The sequence below is a fragment of the Corvus kubaryi genome, unplaced genomic scaffold (assembly GCF_017639235.1).
Source record: "Corvus kubaryi isolate FWS band 111438036 unplaced genomic scaffold, C.kubaryi_AGA036_p1.0 37398, whole genome shotgun sequence".
In the NCBI taxonomy this organism is placed as follows: Eukaryota; Metazoa; Chordata; class Aves; order Passeriformes; family Corvidae; genus Corvus; species Corvus kubaryi.
Window position 1 is genome coordinate 3,189,040 of NW_024581137.1, and position 23,027 is coordinate 3,212,066.

General features: G+C 40.6%; 1 protein-coding gene across 1 annotated transcript; it reads right to left on the reverse strand.

Moving 5' to 3' along the window:
* Positions 1 to 1,435: 1,435 nt before the first annotated feature.
* LOC121672077 (immunoglobulin kappa light chain) lies at positions 1,436 to 21,860 on the reverse strand. The gene is made up of 6 exons (XM_042044577.1): positions 21,433 to 21,860; positions 21,004 to 21,318; positions 10,336 to 10,380; positions 4,749 to 5,039; positions 3,258 to 3,314; positions 1,436 to 2,543 (listed from the first exon to the last, which is right to left on the reverse strand). The coding sequence occupies exons 1-6, from the start codon at positions 21,473 to 21,475 to the stop codon at positions 2,410 to 2,412; spliced, it is 885 nt and encodes a 294-aa protein (XP_041900511.1). The 5' UTR covers positions 21,476 to 21,860; the 3' UTR covers positions 1,436 to 2,409.
* Between the last annotated feature and the right edge of the window lie 1,167 nt (positions 21,861 to 23,027).

A 23,027-nucleotide genomic window follows, 5' to 3' on the forward strand; every position in this document is an offset into this window, starting at 1 on the left:
TGAAATCACTGAAAATCAGTTGTGGTAAGATATGTACTTGAGAAGTCATGTCTTTCAAGTGTTAGCAAAGTCCCAACAGCAGAAGTTTACAGTTACAGATAACATCTAACTCTGTCCTGCACTTAGGACTTCAAGTCCTGCAGACACCCTGCAGTGCCTGAGTTACTGGGGTAGCAATAGTCCCTACATAAGACAAGCGTGCAGTTAGACCAACATGTATCAAACACTGCGTTTCACGGTGATATTCACAAGTTACTTAGGCATGTGGTTTTTGTAACTTTGTATTTGTATTAGAAGGAAATGGTTTAGAAGCCTGCTGTGGTAAAAGGCTGTGGTCTAACTGTCCTCAGCTAATCACCCATTCTCATCGCAGCCCACCTCTGAACCAGTTTTGACTGGTTCAGTTTATAGGGTTTTTCCACTAAATAACCTAACCTTCCTGCAAACAAATGCCCCAGCACTTAGAAGCCTTAAAAATCCACTTTTCCTCTTATTTGAGCTAAATAAATAAGAATTAAAATCTTAGTAGGAACAGTATATGTTTATATATAAACTTCAGGGACATGTGAGCTGTTGCAAGGTGTAAAACTGGCAACTAAGCATTTGAAAAACCCCTGAAACTGAGAGGTGACGGTTTAGGGTTGCATGTAGGCAAGGAGTTTGCTGTGGTTTTTTCTTCTCTGTTTTTCTGAACTGCATGGACAACATCTTTCAGTTTTGTGTAGAAGACACAAAAAGTAGATTTGGGTATCATATATTGAGAGATCTTGGTCCCTTTACACAGTCAAGCATTTGTCTAGCAGAGATAAATGTAGGGGAGATCCATGCAATATCCAGGTAAAATCCATGATGCTACTGAAATCTACAGTTACTGCATCCCAAAAATACCTTTGTAGCTGTTTTAGCTCACCTTAATTGGAACCAAATCTTAACAAATAATAGCATGGGATCCCAGGTATTTCTCAAACAGAGTTTTACTGAAGACTAGAAATCACATCTTTCTTCACATTGAAGAGTAACATGACATTGAAGGCAGTAATTAGTTGCTTCAATATGCAGATTCTAATGTAGTTTGTAAGGTATGCTATTAGTAAAACAGCTGTGGTTGTTAGAACTCAACTTCATATGTTTTCCTTCCCTTACAATGGCGATGAGCCCTAGGAGGCAGTCCAGTTGTAACATTTCCCCTCGGCTTGGCTTATCTCTGTTTTACAAAGCTTAGCTTTCTGTTTTATAACACAAAAGATGTAACAAACTAGCATTTATTGTTCTGTGTAAAAGTGTTCCTATTTAACACACTGAAAAGCAGAAAAGTGATGTTTTAAGGACCTTTGATTTCCTGAGAAATTTATATGAACAGAGAAATTAATCAGGTTTTCTAGACACCTTTGTACAGGCTGTGGATATGCTGGAGAACAAACACAGGCCTCATAAAGACAGCTGGAGGAAAGCTTTTATTGCCATCATCATTACAGACACAGTGAGTGTAAATGCTGCAGGGACATATCTCCAAAACCTAGAGCAGTGTTGCCCAAAACCAAGCAAGCGATTTATCCCAATATGTCTACTTCCTATTTTTCCACATAAATTTGAAAGGAAATGATTTGTGGAACTTGGAGATTAAGAGTTCAAAGTCTCCGAGAATTTTTCTTCCTTTGTAAAAATATTCTTTCAGAGGGTCACTTTTGAGGTTTTGCTCAGTTTTAAAAGGTGTCTTTAGACGAGGTGATGTTCATGATCATTGTGGTTGTTTTCTTTTTTTAAAATTACAATGTGCAGATTTTCAGACTGTGTCACAGTGCCGGTGGATTTCTTCAATTTCTTCACATGTGCACCTTAGCATTGCTTTTATTCTCATCTGACTTCTTTATTCAAAATTCTTTTGTTCACTTTTTAAAGTTTTGTTTAATTGTCTCTTAAAGCACACCACTTCAGAATAATTAATTCCTGATTTGTTGGGTACATGAGAGTTGCAACAAATCACTGAGAGTAAAATGAACCAATACCTGTGAATTTACTGCACAGGAATGCTCCTAATTAAGCCTTAAATGCAATGACAAAACACATCCATGCTTTATATGTCAAAAGCCCTGTTATACCCCTAAGCTTCTGGATGCATAGCTACTTTTGACATGGCTACCTTCTTCATTTTGCAACACGGACTTGGATTAAAATGCATTATTCCTATTGCCTATCTTTATTCAGTCTTCAGAAAAAAATTAGGAAAACCAGACTGATATAAAAACACTAGCAGTAAAGCAAAATGAGCCCTTATTCGCTAATGCCAGAAAATTATTTTCGGATTTTTTTTCCTGTTACCTCTAACACTGAGAGTAGGGGAGTCTATATGGGTAAGCATATGGCAAAGTAAATTGAAGATCAATTTGTAGCCCTTTCTTAAACCAGCATTTATGCTTTCTTTCCTTGGTACTTGGTTGAAGCCCACATTCTGTAGATGAAGAAGAGTATGAGAAGATAGTACATGGAGCTCTTCAGAAGAAGGATGATATATACTAAATATGCTGTCCTGTGCATTAACTGATCTGTAACAAATATAAGACCGAAAAGTCTTGTTTAATGTCAATATTGTATAGCCTCCTAAAAACTGGATAGAAATGAAACAATTTAGTCAGTTTACTGCTGCAATTACATTGACACCAATGCACAGCATAAATACGTACGATATCTGACTGTTCTTTAAATGGGTTTGCACTGCTAATGAGTTCTAGACCTAGTGGGTTTCTCAGCACTAAACTGACTCTCAGTGCCACTGGGTTATTATTCCTTGTAAAGGCAAGAGCATAATGGTAGTGCTTCCAGCACTTACTACGATGTTTGTTTGAATCCTTCTTGTTGCTTTTTTGAACATAAGTTCTCATGATTCTTCCTAAATCCTGTTCAAGCCAAAAAAATGTCTTTGTGCAAAGTTCTGGGTAATTGGTAGGCTGATGTAGCATCAGCTGAAGTGTTTAGCGTTTAGTACTCCAAGGGTTTAAAAAGTGGTGCTTAATGCAGGCTAGTAATCTAGTAGCCTAAACAGCATCTGTAGCATCTTAATAAAGCTACCTGGTAAAAGTAGGAGAGCACCTTATAAGAAGTTAGTTAAGAGTAGCGCTGAAGTGTTTTTGAGTTGCAGACCTCAGACTTGAAAAATTTCCTGTATACTACTAAGAAAGATAATTTTCATAATGTTCAGAACATATGTAGCAATATCTAACTATTGCATCACTTTCCCACGTTTTAACACATTAAATTACCTCTATTAAAAACTGTTCTGCAGTCCTCTTCCTGAGGAGCAGTCTTCACAGAATCTACTGGAAAGAGAGTTTAAATACCCCAATTAGGCTTTTCTTTAGTTTTAACAAACATGAATTGAGGAATAGGGGAAAAAAGAGGCTGTACAGGAACAAGGCTGGGGACATTGAAAGTTAGTATTAAATAACAAAAAACGAGCCTTAAGATCAGTCTGCAAAGCAGATATTCACAAGTAGGATTCATTTGCAGAGAGAATTGGAAGAGGAGATGTGCTCAAAGAAGTGGCTGGGAATTTGTTGCCCTAAGTGGGAGATGTTTCTTTCCCTTTCAGGAATGTGTCCATTAGGCTGTTCCTTGGCGAAGTCTCTTTTATTTGTAATGGGAGTCAGTTTGACAATCTGACCTTGTCAGTGAAGCAGCTGAAGTCTATTTGCCTACTGTTATTAGAAATGCAGAATAATTTACGTTGGAAGAGACTTCAGTTAATATGTTAGTGGTTGTTCAACAGTTCAACAGTGGTTGTTGATCATACAGAGGACTGTATGATCTTAAATTTCCCTATTGGGAATCCTGGTGCTGTTTTTTCTCTAAAATACATTGGTTTTGTTCCTGAAGTAGCAAATTTGATTTTGTTCTTGTTTATGTTCTTTGTGTGCATTGATATAAACATTAAAGACATTTATATTTCATCTCTACATACATGCTCCATCTGAATAAGCTTGAAGTGGTTTTTTGTCAGAATATATTTTGAAGGTTAAAATGTAATTGTTGTTTATGGCCATGCTCTCACTCATTTGGGTTAGGTTAATTTATAGTAAGATAAGCAAAGGTAGGTATGGAGAGAAGATTAATCTAAACCAATTTGGACCACTTTTCTTATAGATGATTTAAACAATTTGCATTGAGTGTAAGTTACTTTTTCTTTAAAATTGCATTGTCTTTCAGATTTGGCTTTGCATAATCAATCCACAATTAAAATCTTATTTTTATACATGGCTATTAAGTTACTATTTCTGGATTGTGGGCAAGTAATATTTTTAAACTTTGTTCTACACCCTCAGTAACCTCATTTTTAACTGCTTAGTTTTTTATAGCTGTGACTAATGTCAGGGGGTGTCAGAGGGACTTACACTCGTACACTATGGGATGTAATACTGTTTTCAGAAGCTTCTGTAAGATGGAAAGTAACAGACATGTTTCAGTGCAGATCTTTTGGAGCTGTGCTAGTTTACACCTGATGAGGTTCACTACTTTAAAATAACTATTATTTTTCTGTTACAATGGGATGCTTATTTGAGGACCATAACACAGGCTAGGTTACTTTTCCTGGGAAAACTTTTGGTGGTTTCTCCAGTTGTGTATTTTAGCTATTGTGCCTAGGAGCACAGATGTCTTCAGAAACAGTAATAGAAAGTATTACTCTAATTCTATTGTAAAGAAAAATGATGTTTATAATAGTACATCAAATTGCATTTTTAACATGTAGAATATACCTTGTGTTGGCAGTGAAGCCTTTTCCTCTTCATGTTCATATTTGCAGTAGTATTTCTTGTCTTTGTTCTCTGCTGGTACAGTTAACCAACTGGCAATTGAGTATTCATCCTCTTTCGTGGACTGCCAAGTATCACCTTTTACTACATTGTCTGTTACCTCCTTTTCGTCATCAGTCCATGTCACCCTGATAACTTCTGGGTAGAATTTCTCAATAAGGCAAACATATATTATCTGATTTTCACGTTTTTTCTGCAGGATTTCAGAGTTTGCTGGTGGAGAACTTCCTTTTTCTGGATGGATTATTGGAGGAAGAAAATTAGAAAAACAGATTTTGAAGATCAATAGTGTACAGCAAATAAATACACAGCCAAAAATACAAATTCTGAAGAGCAACAAGATAAATGCCTTATTAACAAATGTTAATACGCTCATAACAAATGTAAATGTTCTTTTGAGAAACATTAAGAAACTGAAATACTGTTGGATATATAAATAACTGCTAATCTCACTTGAAACTGAGTTAGAAATCTTCAGGTGCCTACACAAGAGCCTATATCCTACAACCTTCCAAGCAGTACTGCTGTCAGAAAGTGTATCTGCCTGTTCAAGTCTCTGACAACTATTAAATAATAGCAATATTTCCTGAATAAGCTCATTTATTCAATAAGAGGAATTTAATATTGCTTTACAATATTTATGCAAAAACAAGTACATTAAAATTTTGTCCGCAGAATATTAAACATAGACCACCTACCTTTAAAATCCTAGCAGTCTTATGTCCCCAGTATAAGTCCCCACTGCTATATAATGAACATCTGCTATATCTATTAATTTTTTAAAAGTCAATATTAATTTTGTGATATTTTTTAGGGGGTGAGGGAAGGGAAGACAACAATGATTTATAATTGCTCTGGTTTTAAGACATTCCATGTATTTGCCAGGTGAAGATTTTTATCAAGACAGGAAAATGGAATCACAAAATGCCCTGGACACCAAAGGCTGGCAATGCCATTCTGCCGTACTAGGTCTTTTTAAATGATTAATTAAGACATCTGAAAATGAAAACCCAAAACTAAACTAAAGCAGAAGAACATGTTATAGCTGGATAACATTTTCAGATCTAAACAGCATATCTAGCCAGAGTTATCATTGATGTTGTGCTTTGGTAAACATGCTCAGTATGAACATACATAAATATATTTTAAATTAAAAGTGAGCTGTTTCCACAAGCTAATTTTATGTATTCTCCATTTCATTTGCCTCTCTGGATTAAGCCTGGATCCTCTCTGGATTAGGAGGAGACAAAATCATCCAGATTTTGTCCACACTGAGATGACATTTTGATATTATTTAAGTGGAGAGTAAATTTAGGGGTCTGATTTAGGTAAACATGAGCTTCTGCAGTGAGTGCATAGGCAGTGCTCACAGGCAATCATTTTTGTCTATGCTTAGCTGCAAGTAGAGGCTGGATACAGTTTTCAAAATTGACTTTTGTTACATAGAAAGTACAGCTTAATACTATCTTTTTAAGGCAGCAGAGGTGCTGGGATAAGGTGTTGCCTTATCACACTTCTTCCCTTGAGTTCCTATGTAAATCTCTGCCATTGAATTGGTGCAAGTAGATGCATGGGGTTTAAGCTGTGGTGTGACTGAGTGGTGCAATTTTAATGCACTGGGAGAAAATACGTTACTGTAAACATGCATTTTTTGCCAAAAAGCTTCCACCTTTCTTTAAATGATCTGGCTGTTCTAGAGAAATCTTCTACATTGCATTCTCCCTAAAACAACTTAATGATTCTTTGAAGTATTTCAAATTTGGTGTTTAAAAAGAAAGATGACCCGTCTACCTTCAAAAGGGTGTCTACCTTCCTGATATTAAGAATTTCTTTCATTTTAGAGATGTCATTAAAATGACAGTGTGGACCAAGCTCTGTTGTACCAGAAATAAAGTTGCTGACAACTTTATCATTCTCTAGCATTAATTTAGGAGTTAATTTGCATCAGTCCTCCCAAGGATGGAAGATTAAAGTAATTTCTAAAATTATTTATTTGTTCCAGAGTCATATATGTTCAGAAGACCATGAAGTAGCTCTTGCCCCAGTGACATTGCACTCTGCAAAGCTTCATGACTATTTTAGAGGTTTCTTTTAGATTTTTGAAGCTTAGTAAGTTGTTCTGACTAATTTCAGTACATATAATAGCTTAGTTTTACATTATTCTCTTAGGCTATCAAGTCTAAATAGAGACGCAAGAGAGTTTCTTCCAGCTGCTAGTTCATACTGCTCATTTTAGAGACTTCTGTTATGATGGAATAATTTCCACCTCTGGAATTGCCGATGTCATTCCATTTACTGTAAAAACACCCTAGGTGCATAGCTTGCATGAAACATCTAAATCATACCACAATGCTGAGGAAACACATTGCTTGAGTAATTGCAGCTGTGTGCATGCATTTAAGAGTCTCATGTACATATATGGGTAAATGGATGACAGTGGAGAATGGAAACAATTAAGTTTTGCATATATATATATATGTGTGTGTGTGTGTTTGTATGTGAGAAAAAAATATTTGTATGCATGTTTCTGAAAAAAAGGGATGAAAACTTGTAGAATTGGCTGTAGGGTTTGATGTATTTTCAGGTTGATCTGCAAAGTCATTGAAGTCAGCAAGACAGTTTACACTGGCTTTTCTGGGCAAATTATCTGATTCTTTCTGAAGAATTTTAAAGTAATGAACTTGCACTCCTCCGTCAGTTTTGGTTTAGTTAAACATTGAAAAATTTTGTGGTTTACCTTGTTAAACAGTTTTCTAAGGCAGGTTTTAAGAGGTATATAGGTCTTACTTTTTCACATAATATATAGGTATAAGCAGATATTTCTTAAGCTATTTTTCTCTCATGTAACAATGCAGCAAGGCTGCAAAACATTGTTCAAACAAAATACTGGAGTTAGGTTCATAACCAATGAGCTATTAAAAAATTAAGCTCAAAATATATGTTTATATAGATCAGCTGTCAAAAGTTTTCTTAATGAAATTCCTCTACAGTTTCTTTATAAGTATCTATAAGTATCTATAAATAAGTATCTATAAATAAGATTTATAAATAAGGTCTCTGTGTTCTTAAACTGAAATTTTTATTCACACTACTTGGATGATACCACAAAATGGAGTAATTTTGTACTGACATTCAAAGCTCCTCTGTTCCACTTCAAGCCAGTGGGAGCTGAGGGCACTCAGCACACTCAGCTCATAAATAGCATTCTTGTCCTTCTTGACAGCGACTTCAGGGAGTATAACTGGTAACAATATAGTATAGTCCTGACCTATGGTGAGCCTTTCCAGATACCTTAAAGAGCTGTCAGCCTTCTTTCTGAAGCTTTCCCATTACAAAACTTTTAAAAACATGACTGTGAAAACACTTACTGGAGATGATGAGTTTTGCACCAGAACCAAATACCAAATACCCTCCCACACTGGTACATTCCTTTACTGAAGCTTCTATCTGAAGGATGGGACGATATACAAAGGGACCTGGGCAAGCTCAAGAAGTGGGTCCATGGGAATTTCATGAAGTTTAACAAGACCAGGTACAAGGTGCAACCCCTGGGATCAACACAGGCTGAGGGATGAACAGATCGAGAGCAGCCCTGCTGAGAAGGACCTGGGGGTGCTGGTGGATGAGAGGCTGGACATGACCCAGCACTGTGCACTCACAGCCCACAAAGCCAAATGTATCCTGGGCTGTATCCAAAGCAGTGTGGCCAGCAGGGTGAGGGAGGGGATTCTGCCACTCTGCTCTGCTCTGGTGAGACCCCACCTGGAGTGCTGCATCCAGCTCTGGGGTCCCCAGCACAGGAAGGACATGGACCTGTTGGAGCAAGTCCAGAGGAGGCCAACAAGTTGATCAGAGGGATGGAGCACCTATCCTATGGGGAAAGGCTGCAAGAACTGGGGTTGTTCAGCCTGGAGAAGAGAAGGCTTTTGGATCACCTAATTGCTCCCTTCCAGTACCTGAATGGAGCCTGCAAGAAAGATGGAGAGAGAGTTTTTTACAAGAGCATGTAATCACACGACAAGGGGGAATGGCTTCACACTGAGAGCGGGGTTAGATTAGATTTTAGGAAGAAATTCTTTACTGTGAAGGTGGCGAGGCACTGGAATAGAGAGTACAGAAAAGTTGTGGATGCCCCATCCCTGGAAGTGTTTAAGGCCAGGTTGGATGTGGCTCTGAGTAACCTCATCTAGTGGAAAGTGTCCCTGGCCACAGCACTGGGGTTGGAACTAGATGATCTTTAAGGTCTCTTTCAACCCAAGCCATTTCTACAATTCTATGATTTTGGCTGGAAAAGTACCAGGTTTAACAACTATAATACGAACAATAAGATTCTCTTGATTTGGCTACGTGAATGTAGAATATTTGGATTCAATCTCAGTTAATCCTGCTACTCACAAAACCCCTTGTCCTAAGTCCTGGTTTTCTCCATTTCTTAGTGATCTTCAAGTTCTTAAATGTGAAGTAACTGCAACCCTTTTACTCTATTAATGAGTCAAAAGCCTTGGCCTCATAAAGAAAAAATCCTACAGAATTAGAGTGATGCTTGGAAAGAATTTATTTTAAACTGCAGATAGGAAACTACCTGATTAGGTAGGTAAGGGTTTTCACTAGAAACAACAAGCTTATCATGCCACAGATATTTCCATTGAATTATAGGCACGAATTACTTAGTCCTTCTGGCATAAATCATTAAAACCAATCTTGGCTTGATATGTTAATATAGGTTTATGTATTAACCAGGCTTAAAACACTTGGTAGCAATAGCTCCTCTGCCTTGTATTTGTATAGTTGTTCACTCAGGATTATGGCATTTAAAAGGCACATGTAGTGGGAAAAAATACTTTTGTCTTCCACTTCCTATTAAAATAAATGTCTCTGCAAGAAAGGCAAAAAAAGGATGACTTCTTCATTAAGCAATTATGAAGCACTAATTCACCATAATTAATATGGAATAATTAATTAATTTGATAAGCAGTTATAAAGTGATGAGAAGAACATTTGGAGGTACTAATTTATTTCTATTGCCAAAGTATTGTGTATGTGACAAAATAATTATGAACAAGTTATTTCACTTTTACTAGCCTAATTAAAAAAGATTTTTTGCAATGACCATTGCATACTGCTCTTTGTATCTGTATTAGAAAGAGGTGTTCTTTTTTTATGCTTAATTCTCAGCTGCTTGATTCCCTGCTAATTCCTTCAGTACAGCTGGAGGAAAGAGTGAGGTCTCTGAAAACTATTACAGACCGTTTTCCACCAGATTTCTAGGAGAACTATGATCAAAAGTGGCTCACAATAGTTCCTTTTTAGACATGTTTGTGATCCTAAACCACTGCATTACAAATACCACAAGGCTCAACGTAGGAATGGTGAGCGGGGTAGGAAAATCCTGCACAAGGAATGGTGTTGACTGAGGCTCTGTGGGCTGAGTGCCCTCTGAGACAGTATAAAACTCATCTGTAGGACCACTCCAAGCTCCTATAGCTTATTGTATGAACAATATACATACAACTTACAACATACCACTTACCTGAGACAATGAGTTTTGTACCTGAGCCAAACACCTTGTTGTAATAACCAATCACAGTGAATAAAGCCTTTACAATATCAGTGCAGCTCAGTTGTGTTTGCATGGGTAAATAGTACTCTTTATGGAAAATCAGGTTTGCCATATAATCAATTTTTAGACCCTAGGATAGTAAAAAAAGGAGCAGTCACCTAAAATAAAGTTAAAAAAAGAATGGAAAAAATGTGGAATTTTTGGAGGGCATGTATGTTGTTAAATGGACAGGATTCCTCTCAACTAATTGATGTCTTCTGAAAGTTTAGGTGGACGGTGCAGATGGAGCACTTTCACTCCATCTCTGCTTTCTGGAAACAGGCAGCATCACCATAAGATCTATTTGATCAGATGCTGGTGAGGTAATTTGCTTCTTATACACCCACATAAGATCAGACCTAGAACTGGTGAACATTATGCAGAGGTCTAAGAGCATGAGACTATTGACCAATATTTTCGTTAGCACTAACATGAAGCAAAACTGCATCAATCGGAATCAAAACTCCCACTAACAAGATACACCATGTTCAGCTGGTCAAAATTAGGCAAACTATTTCCATCTCAGATGCTTAGTGGAGCCAAATTATAGGCAAGTATCACAGCACCTAGGGCTTACTTGAAGCAAAATATTTTGAATAGTAGTAATAACTGATAATAAGCAGTTTCTGCAAAAGCTAGGAAGAGAGAACAGCCTTTCAACTACGCCTATCTTAAAAGGTGCAACTTACTGTTCTGGGCATATCTCAAATAACTCTTTCATTTGGTATAGTCAGATACAGCCTCACCACCTTCACAGTAAAGAATTTCTTCCTAAAATCTAATCTAATCCCACTCTCAGTGTGAAGCCATTCCCCCTTGTCCTGTGGCTACATGCTCTTGTAAAAAAGTCTCTCTCCATCTTTCTTGCAGGCTCCCTTCAGGTACTGGAAGGGAGCAATTAGGTGACCCAAAAGTCTTCTCCAGAAGATTCTTTGCTTTTCAAAGAATATGTGTAACACAGAGGTTGGACATACTACTTTCAGAATGAATTCGGAATATCACAAAGGTCAAATGTGCATATTTAGAGACAAAAAACATCTTTCTGTTCTCCAAATGCTTTCTTTGCCATATTTAAATTCATTTTTACATAGAAAATCATAATGGGATAAGTTATAGGTCTGTGCTTCAATAGCTGTTGTGTTTTCCCCATTTCATGCATAAATACAGAACAATTACACTGTGTTCTGCAAATGGAAATGCTGTTTAAGGGGGAAATCCTGCAAAACATTCAGAACAGTTAGAATTAGAGAGAATTAAAATAGCAGAGCATTTCATGCCAGCCAATATCTAGCTGTATTGAAAAGCATTTCAGAAGTAGTCAAGTTTTACATTTTGTACTTACTTGAAACTATAAGTTCAGTTCCACTTCCAAATATTTTGACATCAGGATCCCACAGTCTGATAATGCTTAGCAATATCTTCTGCACTGCACTTTTCTTGCATAGGCTACAGAAAAAGTCTCTCTGATTTAGAGGCTGGTGATAAATCTGACTGAGTGCTATAACTGAATTTTCAACATTGACTAGAGTGTCATTTCTAGAAACACTTTAATTTTTGTAGTGAGTAAAAAGTTCTGAAAATTTTTGGTCAGAGGAATGGATAGAAAACATTTTAAATTTCTCTGTAACTCTCCTCAGCAGTTTGTAATTTTACGTAATTATAGCCACCTTGATAATGTCTTGTAGTTTCTGAGTAACATAGTGTAGGCATTGATATATGCTTTATACTGAAAACAGCATTCATCCTATTGATTTCATAGCTTCACCAAAATTAAAAATAATACAAATGCAAAAGTAAACCAGTTTCTTTCAGTAGTGCCAGGAACTAGAAATTTATTACACTGAGGGAATTTTTCTTCCCAATCAATTTAGACCAGACCACTTCTGCCATTAGGAAATTTTTTCATTTCTCACATGCTGTTCTGGGAGTTAACTTTCAAGAAGTTCACTTTTATTTCCTAGAATAGGATGAAACCATCCCAGTATTTAAATTTTTTACCCCTCCTCATTTTTCCATTCCTTTATAAGTATTCAGCATTTTTTCCAGAGGCAATCTCTATTCACGAGGTTAATATATTTATTGATGATCTACCTACCCAACTGGAGCACCATGCACAGTTCACAAACAAAACATGATTTATCAGGGAGAAATTAATTTTCCTCACAGTCTTTCATTCTTGATTATCTGAGAACCTGAATGATTCTGTGAAAATCATTTCAGTGATAATGGTACTTACCAGAGACAATGAGCTTTGTTCCCATGCCAAAGTATTTAATCCAGGTGTTTCACACTATGTTTTGACTTTACAATAAGCTGGCATGCTCTCTTGATATAACACTGATGAAGAAAATCCAAATTTTTCTCAGTCATCCCTGGGAGTTTGCATGAAGACCTGGTCCTTGGCTGCTGGGAAGTTGTCAGGAATTTCAGATGTGCATCTTGATGTTCAGCCAATAGCTAATGTCCTTCAGAGAAAATCTGTTTCCTGAAGTGGTACAAGATAGCCCCTCCACTTAATGTCTTAGAATTTGATGATGGTTTTTCTTCAATTTTAGACAACAAATAAGAACACAGAGTTCTGAATTAAAAAAAACACGTATCTTCAGGTGAAAATCTTGCTCTTTACCAATGGTGTACATCTGCAATTACATGACATCAAGTACTACTAGCATGAAGTTCATTTCTCACTGTCTGAACACAGAAGAGGGAAAGGAGGGAGAGCCAGCACCAAAAGTATTGTGAAGGTGTCTGTGTGCTGCAGGTTGCTTTTTCTTGCCCCAAGTACATGGTTATTGCCTGCCCATCTCTTGGAATTGCTCCAGGCTTTGCTACAGCAGCTCACTGGCAGCTTTTTATATACTAGCTGGTGGGAGAAGGAGGCTTTTCCTTGCGCAGATTTTTCTTATAAAACAGCCCAAGATAACATCAGAGGAGTCACCACTACTGTCAATCAAACAGCCTGCATGCTTAGTTTGGCATTTAAAATAAATTGAGTTAGAGTACTTCTGGGATCTCTTGTAGCATACTGACTGCAAAATTATGTTGAGAAATTACTATTGCGGCTAGAGGGAGGAACGAGAGGGTGAAGGTCTTTCTGCTGAAGTAGGTGTAAAAAAACCCAGTGGTCTACTTCGTAGTCTTCTGGACAGAAACATCCTAATCACAACGACAAATCAAGGGCAGGAGTGATATAGACAGAATGATGCTGACTGGTGCTTTTCCTGCCATGCCCTTACACATGCAGTGAATGAAACCACCTGTCTGGGTTCTGGCCAGACAGGATTAATTTTTGCAGTAGATAGGAGAGTGCATGGCTAGGACACGCAAGTTATTCTACACCACCTCACCTTATTGCTGGGTGTGGGGGAAGGGAGTGTCTTCCAGATGAGAAGGGGTTCCTTCTGGTCAAATACATGTGGTGGAGTGAACAGTTGGATAATGCTGGTTCTGGGCCAGAGGTAGCAGTCAGCAAATGCCAGTTCCAAACAATCACGTGGGAATTGTGTTGTATGTTGCACACTTCATTATTAACATTGTTGCTGTTACTGTTTGCTTTCTTATCTCATTGTTGTTTCCAGTAAGTTGTTCATATCTCAACCCATGATTTTTGCCTTTTGTGCTTTCAATTCTCCTCTCCAGCCCTCCACAAGGGAGGAGGGGGAGCAAGCAAGCATAACACGGTTTGAAGAATTTCAGTGGGAGCGCTACAATGGGGAGTACCATTCCTAAACCATGACAGCCTTATTTGGTGTCCAAATGGAGTATGAAATGTTGAGAAAACAACAGGTCTGTCCGCAGTCGGTTGAAAACAAATTTGATCCAGGAGATTCTTATATTAAATATGAAGTCACTGGTTACCATTTTGCTTGATCTGTTCATGTGGCTGTGGTACCTAACCCTGTATATATTCCTGTATGTGCTCCTTGCAGTGCTCTTTTTCAGAGCAGGGAGAAGGATCAGGGTTGCTTTGTTGATGTACTGGCAGATATCAGCTAATGGCACGACAACGTCAAGGGCGATGAAGGATTTGTACTCAGTGTTGCTCTCCTACCCTTACCTTGGGTGGAACCTTTGGGAGTCTATTAATAATTGTACTAGCTTGAAAACAAACCAGTGGGGGTTCACAAGTCAGAATCATAATTTAATAGGAAAATTGAAATCAATGCAATAGCAAGAACACTGACACAATCAGGATACAACCTGGTACTCTGTTAGTCAGGGTGGTGGTAGCAGTCCAGATTAAGTGGTTGTGTTGAAGCAGTGATCTGCAGAAGGGTCTGGTCTTCACCTGAATGTCCAGTGGTAGCTCTTGTCCTCTGTGAATCCAGTAGGCAAGGCTGCTTGTGGTATTCCAAAGGGGGGAATGCTTGGCTCCTCCCCCTGGGCGGAGCATCTCAGAGCGGGATGATGTGATTCTATGAGTCGTGCAGTGGGTCCTTGATGGCCCATTAGCAGAGATAGCACCCAGCGGGAGTTATCAGGGCTGTGTCATGGAAGAAATAAAGAACACTGTCCCACCTGGTTTTAACAGATGGTGATAGAATACTACTTTTGGTTACATTTTACATTGTAACCTAAGACAATAATCATACACAGTTTGTGGAAGAAAAAGGAGAGGATGGTCTTCCCAAGATTTTCACCCCTTTTTCCTGCTTCAGGCCTATTACAACAGCTTTCGAAAATTTTGAATTTCCCTTGGATGTTAAGGAAAGCATGTTCTTGTTGCTAAGTCTGCTAGGTCTCCTCAGAGTGGCCCATACCATGTTTAGAGTCAGGACAGAGATATATAGGGAGGTTGTTCAGAGATCTAACTCGAGGGTGGAGAGTCGTGAGCGCCATGGAATGTAGGAGAAAATGGGCTAGCTTTTGGAGGATTATTCTGCTCCAATATTTTGGAATTTCACCCTGAACATCTACACGACCCTGGCAGAGGTGTAACTTACTGCAATGTGCCCTGCCTACTCTTTACTGGATACAGTTCAATACTACACAGCACCCTCAGGAGGAAGAGGAGGAAAACAGACCAAGAGGCACTGTGGCCACTCAAACTGCAGCTGAATGAGAGGAACAACCCATGCTGGTAGAAGTTGCCCCCATACAGAAGAAGAAATTCAAGACAAAATCAGTTTGTTTAGTGAGGGATGAATAAGAATAGGGCTCTTACAACAGGAGGAAGAGGCAAGGCCAGAGATAAACACCTAATCCCTACCCCAGGTGAGCTGTGAGATGTGCAAAAAGATTTCAGCTGCCAGTCTGAAGAGCCCCTTGTGACCTGCCTGCTCTGATGCTGGGAAATTGTGGCCCACAGTATGAAAGTAGATGGTAGTGAAGCCAGGCAATTGGGATCCCTGTCCCGGGATCTAGGCATTGACAAGGGGATTGGGAAGAGGACACTTTCAGCTTCTGGAGGTGACTTCTGTCAAGCGTGAAGGAAAGAATTCTTTCATTGTCTCAAGGATGATCTAATAGGGTACCCAAGTAGGTGGGATGCCGTGGAGAAAGGTATCCAGTACCTGAGCGAATTAGCTGTGCTGAAGGTAATCTGTAGGGATTCAAATAACAAGCAGTCCCCTGTCCAGTATGCCCAATCCATGTGGCAGAAGTTTGTATTGAGCTCACCATCATTGTACACCAAGCCTTTGGCATCCTTTTCATTGATGTCAATGAAAGAAGGAGAAGAAACATTGCTTCAGGTGATTACCTGACTCTGACTATATGTTCATCTATTTTCCTCCCTACCAACCTGTGCCTTGGCTGTGGAAACACTGCCCAAGACTGTGGACAGACTTGGAAGATTCAAGCATGTTAGAGAGGAAATGCCTTATGTCCCGCCAGTATGGACCACAGTCTCTGCTATTGGGAGCATGCACCCTCCTGCTGGAGAGAGGGGTACATACCACAAGGTAACCTCGAGGTGGTTTTACCTGTGTGACCACAGAGAGGACATGAGGAAGCACCTCTGCCCTAGCAGCACAAATACATGAGTGTGTTGGTTTAAAAAACAGCTGGAAAAGTAAACCCTATTTAAACTTCTCTTTTCTCCCCCAACCACCTCCGAGTGAGAGAGAGACTAAAAGCAGAGATTCTGAGTTAAGGACCATTTACTTGAGAAAAAACATGGAATGAAATAAGAAAAATGAGCAGTAACACTATTAAAGTACACAAAACACAGGTGATTTACATACCGAAGGTTGTTCACCAATCAAGGCCCTGCACAACCTGAGACAAAGAAGGAAGTGGGACCTGGCCCCTCTTCCCATGTACTGGGCCACACAGGACGTGGGAAGTTAGTTAGTCTGAACGGGAGCTACGCTGCTGAAAAACACTGGCTCCATCAGTTGCAGCAGAGGTCCCAGTGCAGGGGTCTCCCTTTCCTCAGGGCGGTGATTGTCCCAGTGGTGGTCCTGGTGGGCACTGCAGCTTGCAGTGGTGTTCTTGGCAGCTGCAGAAGTAACAGCAACAGCAGCAGCAGCTGTGGCAGTAGGAGCATTTACCCTTTTTGAGTTTCCGATGGCCATGTGTTTAATGGAACAGTTTATTCTTTCCCATGACCGAGGTAAGATTGACTGCTTCCAGCTTCCGATGGCTCAGCATTTTCTGCTGAAACCAAGCTCCCACCATGATGTGAACGGTATGGAATTAAACAGTGTTAGAAACTCCACCCCTCTTTTTTTCTTCTATACCCAGGACAACCTCTGCAGGAAATTCCTCAAGGATAAATGCCTCTCCAGTTTACAGTGGGCAAATCCTCAGACAAAATAGGAGGGGTGATGCTACTTCTGATCCTCTTGAAGGGACCTCCAATTCATGATTACAAGAACTAAGCAACGAGTACCATGACCAGAATTAGAGGGGCCTCTAGCCAGGTGGAGGAAAGGGACAATCAGATCTATTGGACTGTGTGGATCTGATGGCCCAGCACAAGAGTATGAAGCTTTAAGTTAAGGTTGACACTGGTATGCAATGTACCCTGATGCTATCAAGATCTGTAGGGACAGAATCTGTTTCTGGGAGATCCCAACAGCTGACAGTACTGGAAGCTGTAATGAGCCTGACTGGGAGTGAATGGCAAAATCACCCCTTTTTGATCAGCCCAGAGGCCCTGTGTGTCCTTGGCATAGATTACCTCAGGAGAGAGTATTTTGAGGACCCAAGAGGGTATCGCTGAGCTTTTGGGATAGCTGCTGTGGAGACAGAGGAAATTAGACACCTCAACACCTTGCCTGGTCTCTCAGAGGACCCTTCTGCTGTGGGACTGATGAGGGTCAAAGAACAACAGGTACTGATCACGACAACAGCGCATTGTCAACAATACCGCACCAACCAGGACTCTGACTCCCATCCATAAAATGATTCAGGAACTGGAGACCTGGGGAGTGGTCAGTAAGACTCGCTCACACTTTAATAGCTCCATATGGCCAGTGCATAAGTCCAATGAAGAGTGGAGACTGACAGTGGACTATCATGTCCTGAATGAAGTCATACCACCACTGGGTGCTGCTGTGATGGACATGCTGGAACTGCAGTATGAACTGCAGTCCAAGGCAGCAAAGGGGTGCCACCATGGACATTGCTCATACATTTTTCTCCATTCCTTTAGCAGCAGAGTGCAGGCCACAGTTTGCCTTCACCTGGAGGGGTGTCCAGTACACCTGGAATGGACTCCTCCAGGGGTGGAAACGCAGCCCCACTATTTGCCATGGACTGATCCAGACTGTACTAGAAAACAGTGAGGCTGCAGAATATTTGCAATACATTGGTGACATTATTGTGTGGGGCAACACAGCAAAGGAAGTTTAAACAGAAGAGGAGGAAGAGGCCCCACCTTATAATCAGCTACCAGAAAATGAAAAGTGATACCTTCTCTTTCCTGATGGCTCCTGCTTATTGTAGGGATACACTGAAAATGGAAGGCTGCTGTATGGAGTCCTACATGGTGAGTCGCAGAAGTTATTGAGGGACAAGGTGGATCGAGTCTGTTTGCAGAGCTGAAAGCTGTCCATCTGGGTTTAGATATCACTGAACGAGAGAAATGGCCAGTGCTCTACCTGTACCCTGACTCATGGATTGTAGCAGATGCTCTGTGGGGGTGGATGGAGAGATGAAAAAAGAACAATTGGCAGTGTGGAGGTGAATGCGTCTGGGCTGCTGAACTGTGGCAAGACATCACTGGCCAGGTAGAGAAGCTGGTTGTAGAAGGACATTGTGTTAGATGCACAAGTGCCCAACAATTGTCCACAATGGACAGGTGGAATAGGCTGCCAAAATTTAAGTGTCTCAGACGGATCTGGACCAGCAAGGATGAATTATTTCTGGCTTAGTGGGCCCATGACACCTCAGGTCATCAGGGAAGTGATGCAACATACAGATGTGTTCTGTATGATGCAGATGAAGAGGTGTACTTAATCATGGACATTATCTTCCAGATTATCCACAGCTGGGAAACATGCGCTGCAATCAAGCAGGCCAAGAGGGTAAAGCCTCTGTGGTATGGGGAACCATGGTCGAAATATAAATGTGGGAAGGCCTGGTAAATTGATCGCGTCACACTCCTGCAAACCCACCAAGGCAAGCGCTACATTCTTACAATGGTGGAAGCAACTACTGCATGGCTGGAGATATGCCCTGTGCCTCACACCACTGCCCAGACTACCATCTTGGGCCTTGAAAAGGACGTCCTATGGCAACATGGCATCCTAGAAAGAATTGATTCAGACAACGTGACTCATTTTAAAAATGGCCTCACAGACAGCTGGGCCAGTGAGCACAGTATTGACTGAGTGTATCATAATGTCTGTCATGCACCAGCCTCTGGGAATATTGAGTGGCACAATGGACTGTTAAAAAGCAATAGGTGGGGGGACCTTCTAACATTGGGATCTATGTTTAGCAGAAGCCACCTAGTTAGTTAACACTAGAGGCTCTACTAATTGAGCTGGCCCTGCCCCATCAAAGCTGCCACATACCAGAGAAGGGAATAAAGTCCCCATGGTACATATGAGGAATATGTGTTAGGGAAGACAGTTTGGATTAGTCCTGCCTCAAGCAAAGGCAAAGCCATCCATGGCATTGTTTTTGCTAAAGGACCTGGGTACATGTGGTTGGTAATGCAGAGGAATGGGGAAATGCTATTTGTTCCTCAAGGGGACTTGATTTTTGGGTAAGAACAGTCTGTAATGTTGAATTGTATAATATTGGTTGCTGAATGACACTGCCACTGTATGCCATAACCAACCATGGACAAGAACTATGGACTGCTCCAGATACACCAGTTGTGAGCTCCTGATGCAGCTTGCAGCCACCCAACAGCACACCAGCCTTCCTGCCCTGGAAGACACCTAGGATGGATAGAACCCACAGTCATGGACTAAATGAACTCAACAGGCATCTTGGAGGGACGGCTATTGACTACAGAAATGATACTCACGCTTCTGTATGTGTATATATGTACGTAGCTGGAAGGTGTAAGATCTGAGTATGATGTAGATGGTACAGAATAAGGAATGGATATCCTGGTTTCAGCCAAGACAGGGTTAATTTTTGCAGTAGTCAGGAGGGCCACCTGTATTCTATACCACCTTGTGTCACTGCTGAGGGCAGGGGAAAAGGGGGAATCTCTTTTGGTCTGGGTAGCATGGCAAAGGCTCCATCTGGCGAGTTCTCGTGTATGAATCATTTGCCTCTTTCTTGTACACTGTCATTAGTATTGTTGCTGTTACTGTTCCTTTTCTTATCTCATTGCTGTTTCCAGTAAATTGTTCTCATGTCAAACCATGATCTTTTCCTTTTGTGCCTTCAGTTCTCCTCTCTAGCTCACTGCAGGTGGGAAGGGGAAGGGGAACTGGGAGTGAGGGAGCGACTCAAGGTTTGGAGTGTTTCAGTGGGAACACTAAATTGGGGAATACCATTCCTAAACCATGTCAATTCTATTTGTCTTAACATGAAATGGAGGAAGAGGATGGTTATAAGCAGCACATCATCAGCTCTGGTAGACAAGAGACTGTAAATCTCTAATTTAAATTGGTCTGTGTGGAACTTTGTAGTAACTAAATTAGGGTAGACAGGGCTTACAGTTTTCCCAACAGTTTACGGCAGGGAAGATTACGGGGGAAACTTTTTCTCAAAAGTGCTAGGCAGTGGCAAGCATATCATTCCCACCACCAAGGTAGTTCCTTCAGCACACCATATTTATTTTCTGCCTACTCTTTCATGTGGGAGAAAAGTGGCTGGACTGGAAGATCACTGCTTCTCTGTTTGCTCCCCTAAAGACCACCACTATGCCATGGCTGTGTAAACCAAAGGAGCAGGTGTGTGTCCAGTATTTATTTGCTGAGTCTTGAGGCAGTTAAGACTTCCTTTGACCTTAAAAATTGTAGATGTGTGTTGAAGACAGGAGTGCTAATGACAAACCAGACTTTGAGAAGGACATTTATGCAGGGTTACCCGCTCTTTTGGAGTAGCAGAAAAAGGCTGGGCCTTTTAGCAGCTCACTGAGATGGAGTGAGAAGACTGGTAGAGTGGCACAGTTACAACCTTGTGGTTCAGATGTTGCAGGTGGTTTTTTTGCCTTGATGATCTTTGCGTTTCTATCACAGTGAGGATCCCAGTAGGCACAGTAGTAAGTAGCAGCATCATCAGGAATGACATCTTTTATTGTAAGAACACACTGCTTCTGGACAGAAATTCTTTCAACCATGTATCTGTTTACTTGAAAGGCACTTTCAGTGGTAACTTTGCCTTGTGAAAAGAACAGGAGCCTCTCTGGAGCTTCTCCCTCCTTCTGCTTATACCAGTGTATGACGATGCCATCAACATTTTCCTTCGATGTTTGAATTTCACATGTCATCCGTGCACTTTTTTGGAACTTGGTGATGGATATAGGGCTCTGCATGGGAATTTCCTGTGCAAATCCATCTAGGAAAGAGAAAAGAAGAAATTATGTCATTAGCTGGAATTCAGGGTTTCGGAAAGATGCCTATTAGCAAAGGGTGCCTGTGAGGAAAGGTAGGAAAATAAGGAAGCACTTACAAGACCAAGAGGCTGTGGCCACAAGCACTACCAGCAGCAGCATGTTTGCTTGTCACACTTTGCTCTCATTGAGATTCAGAGGAGGATGAAAGGGACTCCAGATGTGAACCACGTTGTGTGGAAGAAGGAGGTGGCTTTCCTGAATGGTCTTCAATGATGAATCTTCTGTGTGCAAACAGATGGGGTGTCTTTGCAGAAAACCCTCTTCAGGCTGCCAAATATTAAAACTGGTAACAAGGCTGTAGTCCTTTCAGCTTTTCAAGTTAATGTGGGAAATATTGATAAATCCAAGGATTGTGGCCCTATAAAACTCTAGTCAAAGTGACTGAGAAAAGGTTGCAAGAATGAGCATGTCCAGATATGTACGGTGGAGTGAAGGTTTCAGCCTGGAGGTTACCCTGGTGGTCAGTGAGCTCGTACCTCACCTGAGGGGTGCAGAGACGTGCGCAGTGTCAGAGCAGGTGGGGACTGCCTTTTGCTGCTTCAGATTAGTCACCTAGATGCAGGGTGCATAAGTGCCCAGGGTGCCCCTGTGCTGGTACTGCCCTCCACCAAAGCAGCTGAAGGCCATCAAACCGCAGTGACTGTGGAAGCTCCACTGTGGGGACTTGCCTCTGCTTTGGTTTAGGGTGTGGGAGGAAATGCACAGCCGTGGGATTTCAGTTTTATAGCTTAGCTGAGATACAAACACTTCTTGGAAAAAAGACTGGAAAATAAAAGAGAACAGCTGTTGTCAACAGCCATTGCAGAGAGACATCTTGATTGAGTCTGATGCGGTGGGGGACTCCTCTGTGACTGGTGAGCCTGGGCTGTTGGTCGATGGGAGTGAAGATGAGTTGCTTCATTCTCCCTCCTGCTGGCAGTTGGCCACATGCAGCACACTGGTGGTTTGCCAAGTTGCTAAGTGATTTGGAAAGGTGCATGTGAATGCAGAGCTCTGAGGAGAGTCAGGCAAGAAGAAACAATTGCCTCTCTGTGGTGGAAAGGATCCCCCTTTTCTCAATAAATAACTGTGGGAAAGCCTGTTTAATTTTCCATCAGGCCACCCTGAGGTGAAGGGACGGAGAGTCAAGAAAGAGATCATTTATCCCAGCAGTCTCCTGCATGGGCAACTATAGCTAACCAGAGTGAAAACTGCATTGGCTATTGTATGTTGAGGACCTGAAATCAATGCCCTGTTGCTAAAAACTACCATGTATGAAACAGTAGCAGTACATTGCTATTCTTCTGATCATAAAGCAGAAATCTATCAGGCACCCGATTCCAGATGAAGAGTAAAGGAATATGTCAGTGACTGGGTCTCACATGATTAAATGCCTAATTTACAGACACTGTCTGGGTTTTGTACTGTAAGCTTTCTAGCACAGTAAGTCTCCAAGTAGGAATAATTATTGGCCAAATATGATAGTGTCTATGCCAAGAAGACACATACAGTGGCCAGAATATTGTTTTATGAAATACCTTTCCAGGTTCAAATTATCACTAAATAGACTTGTCACTGATGAAATGGCCAAAATCCATTTTTCAAAGAGCTTTGTTATTTAAATATATCTAAATAACTTCCTCCTTGCACATCAATGCTGGCTAATCCTGAT